General features: G+C 37.4%; 1 protein-coding gene across 1 annotated transcript; it reads left to right on the forward strand.

Annotated features, from left to right (window-relative positions):
• Positions 1-1,621: 1,621 nt before the first annotated feature.
• Positions 1,622-2,974, forward strand: LOC147880499 (uncharacterized). The gene is made up of 5 exons (XM_087370412.1): positions 1,622-1,679; positions 1,764-1,885; positions 2,125-2,302; positions 2,453-2,582; positions 2,697-2,974. The coding sequence occupies exons 2-5, from the start codon at positions 1,781-1,783 to the stop codon at positions 2,821-2,823; spliced, it is 540 nt and encodes a 179-aa protein (XP_087226538.1). The 5' UTR covers positions 1,622-1,679; positions 1,764-1,780; the 3' UTR covers positions 2,824-2,974.
• Positions 2,975-3,253: the final 279 nt, after the last annotated feature.

Raw genomic sequence — 3,253 nt, forward strand, 5'->3', positions numbered from 1 at the left:
GATGGGAAAGGTGAGAGTTTCATTCTTCTTGTTGTTACATTTTAAAATCATTTTATGCATCTAACATGCAATGCTTGGATAGGTTTTGAATTGCATAGATCTAGGCTTGGTGAGGCCTGGTTGGAAAAGTTATTTGCCTTGCGATTTGATGGTCTGGACTCTTGTGTAACTTTGGAGAAGTTGCAACTCATAGCAAAGTCTGATTTGAGATTGGAGAAAAAAATCATTTTTCTTTCCTTGTTAGAGGCTACCAAACCAATGAGGGATATGTATTTCATGCCTGTGGGGGATGTGGAGTATAGAGGGTGAGTTGTTCCTTTCATAAATAAACTTATTTTGCAGTGTTTGTATGTATTGTAGAAGTGCCATAAGTCTTAGTTGTGTGAATACTTTGTTTTTCACTTGTGTAGATGGATTAATAGAGAGATATTTCTTGCGAAAGTAGAGACCTAGGCTTTGAAAGTTCAGCATTTGTTCTTAGCTCTACGATCAAAGGATTCAAAGATTGAGAGTAAGGGAGGAAAGAAAGTAGACGGTCTGTCTGAGCTAGACATGGCCGCTCACAGGGTTGTCTACAGGTTGGTCCCTTTTAGTTTTCATGATGGTGCTTTTCTATTTGTTTTGTGAAGCTTATAACAACATTGAACTTGACAATCATTTTTGTTTGTCTCAAATTTGTTGTGAACCTTTCTTTATATAGGAGGTCCAAATAATTAGTGATTGTTGATTTGTAGGTATCTTGCTCATTTGGTTAGAGAGAGAAAGATCTTAGAGATTCCAAATTTGTGCAAGAGTTGGGTGGAAATTGGTCATGCTGCTTGTATGTATCCTCCTAACATGCACAATCACACTCAATGGGAACTTGCAAATTGTCCTTGGTGGATAGACTTCCCCAAGGGACAAGTCTTGGTACGTGAGAGAGACTTTCACAAGAAATATGCTTCATCTAAGGACATTGAAGAAAGTAAGGATAAAATAGGGGGAAGCTCTAGAAAAACAAAAACACAAGCACAAAAACAAGAACAAGCTCAAAAGAAAGGTAAGAAATATACATACATGTTGAGTTCCTAATATTGTTTATGATGAGGGTTTGGAATAGTATACTAACGTTATTCTTTCCTATCCATTTAGATGAGGAGCCATCTAGTCCACCAAGGCAAGATAACGATCAAATGGAGCATGCAAGTAAGGTTCTAGTTATTTTTTGTTCTTGCTATCAGTGTTTCAAAATTTCCTTTGGTTGTGTTTGATATAAATTTTCCATGTAGGTTCACAATCTATCACAAAGTTAGTACAACATTATGTATTTCATAAGGCACAGTCACCGAATAGTCTATTGACTCGTGGTATCACTCCATTATATGCTTGTATGGTGGGTGATTACATAACCATGGGCATGGACTTTTCACAGTCCAACAAAAATGAAAAGTATACTATTTTGCATGAGTTTTTCATGAATGTAGTTAGCCCTGATCGAGACTACATGCGGTTGGGTAAGAAGATTAAGTGGGCTACGGATTTTATATTGGTTGACTTTCCCACTGGATTTCCACTTGATGAGAGAGAACCCATCCCAGTTTGCAACCTCTTATTGGAGGACCATGTGTGTTATGGGCTTGCCGTTGCAGCAGCTTCATTATCAGATAGTGGTTGGTTAGCAGTTATATGTCCTATAGCAGGTAAGGTTCAATATCTAGCACTATTGTTGTTATATGTCCTCTATTCGCATTTTTCTTGTATGAGATAGTGTCATTTGATTGTAGGACACTGTATTTCGTGGATGGAGCGCTTTGCATTTGTTCAAGGCTTGGAAGTTGTTAGACGTGTAGTCATTCATGACAAGCTTCCACATGAATACTGTAAATACCATGGTATAACTCTTAAGGTATGCTACAATTCTATGCATGGTGTGTTGTAATGCTACATTCATGAACTTTTTAATGTGTTACTTTATGTGGGATTGATAGATGCCATGTTACATGTAGTATGCATGCTAGGTTTTAATGGTAAAATCATATATTTCATTTGTGTTCCATATGTGTGGTCACATGTAGTCTTTCATGCTATGATACTTGTTGGCTAAGGTCATTCTTTGGTATGTGGTTCTCTATGCATGATTCACAGATGCAGTCATCTATGTTGGCTCTAGTACGTAGAGCTAAGAAGACTCCATCAATTTATTTGGAAGAGAGTGTTCCACTATTTCAAAACCTTTCCATTGATCCGCTATCTGATTTATGGACTCACTATGTGCCTCTCAGTGAGAGGACAATAGTGCCTATGTCTTCTCAGATGGCTCGAGGTGGACTTGAGCGATGTTGCTACTTTGTTGGGTGCCTTTTGTCTCTCTTATGTGTTCCATGAGGATTGGTTTTGGAGATGGGTTGTGGCATAGCTCCTCTCATGCGTGTTTGTCAGGCTACTGGTAGACCTTGTTTTTCTTTTGATTCAGATAGCAGTATTATGGCTACCATTGTTGAGCCACTTGTAGCAGACCATTCCAGGAAACGGGTGAGGTCAGAGCATCATGGCGATGGGGATGAAGATAGAGTGGACCCCATCACAAATCCATATGATGATTAGTATGGTGCTGAACTTAGATCTTTCTTTAATGACGTTTGGATATTTTTGGATTGTTGTTATTGTGTCTTTAACGTTTTGACTTACTATGGTTTCAAATGTATGTTTGATTGTAGTTTGTTACCATGCTATGCAAAAGAAATGGCAAGATTCATGTCAACTGAAAGAAGATATGATGAGAGGCATTCAGATAGGCCACGAGCTCGCATTTACTTTGTTGATGATGAGTGTCAAGAGGAGTAGAATATGATTTAAGAGACCATTTTGATGAGAGCTTGGTGATACTTATGAAAAGAAGTCCCATTTTGAATATGGTAATATTGCTCTATGTATTATGAAATCCTATGCTTTCAAATTACACTTGGGTTTCTTGACATATGGGTGAGCTAACAGTAATGTGGTAATATTTCTCTATGTATTATGCATTCCTATGCTTTCAAATGACACTTGGGTTCTCCCACATATGGGTGAAGTGGTATTAATGTTATTAAGTATGATTTCAAGCAATGTGGATGTCTTGATTGTAGGAAAATAAAACCCATTTTGAATGCAAAAGAATTGTTGTGTATGTGATGCAATCCCACGTTTTGAAGTGACACTTCACTTTCTTTTGATTACTAATGACACATATTGGAAGTTACATTATTCAGATAATTCTAATCAATTTTGTATC

The sequence above is a fragment of the Dipteris shenzhenensis genome, chromosome 32 (genome assembly GCF_047967505.1).
Source record: "Dipteris shenzhenensis isolate YYH24624 ecotype China chromosome 32, Dip_SZ_1.0, whole genome shotgun sequence".
In the NCBI taxonomy this organism is placed as follows: domain Eukaryota; kingdom Viridiplantae; phylum Streptophyta; class Polypodiopsida; order Gleicheniales; family Dipteridaceae; genus Dipteris; species Dipteris shenzhenensis.

Bases quoted from the DNA above. Each gene is read 5' to 3' on its own strand.
- LOC147880499 (XM_087370412.1), top strand. From the start codon at position 1,781: ATGGAGCGCTTTGCATTTGTTCAAGGCTTGGAAGTTGTTAGACGTGTA. The intron at 1,886-2,124 runs GTATGCTACAAT...CATGATTCACAG, and splicing joins ACCATGGTATAACTCTTAAG to ATGCAGTCATCTATGTTGGC. The intron at 2,583-2,696 runs GTATGGTGCTGA...GTTTGATTGTAG, and splicing joins ACAAATCCATATGATGATTA to TTTGTTACCATGCTATGCAA.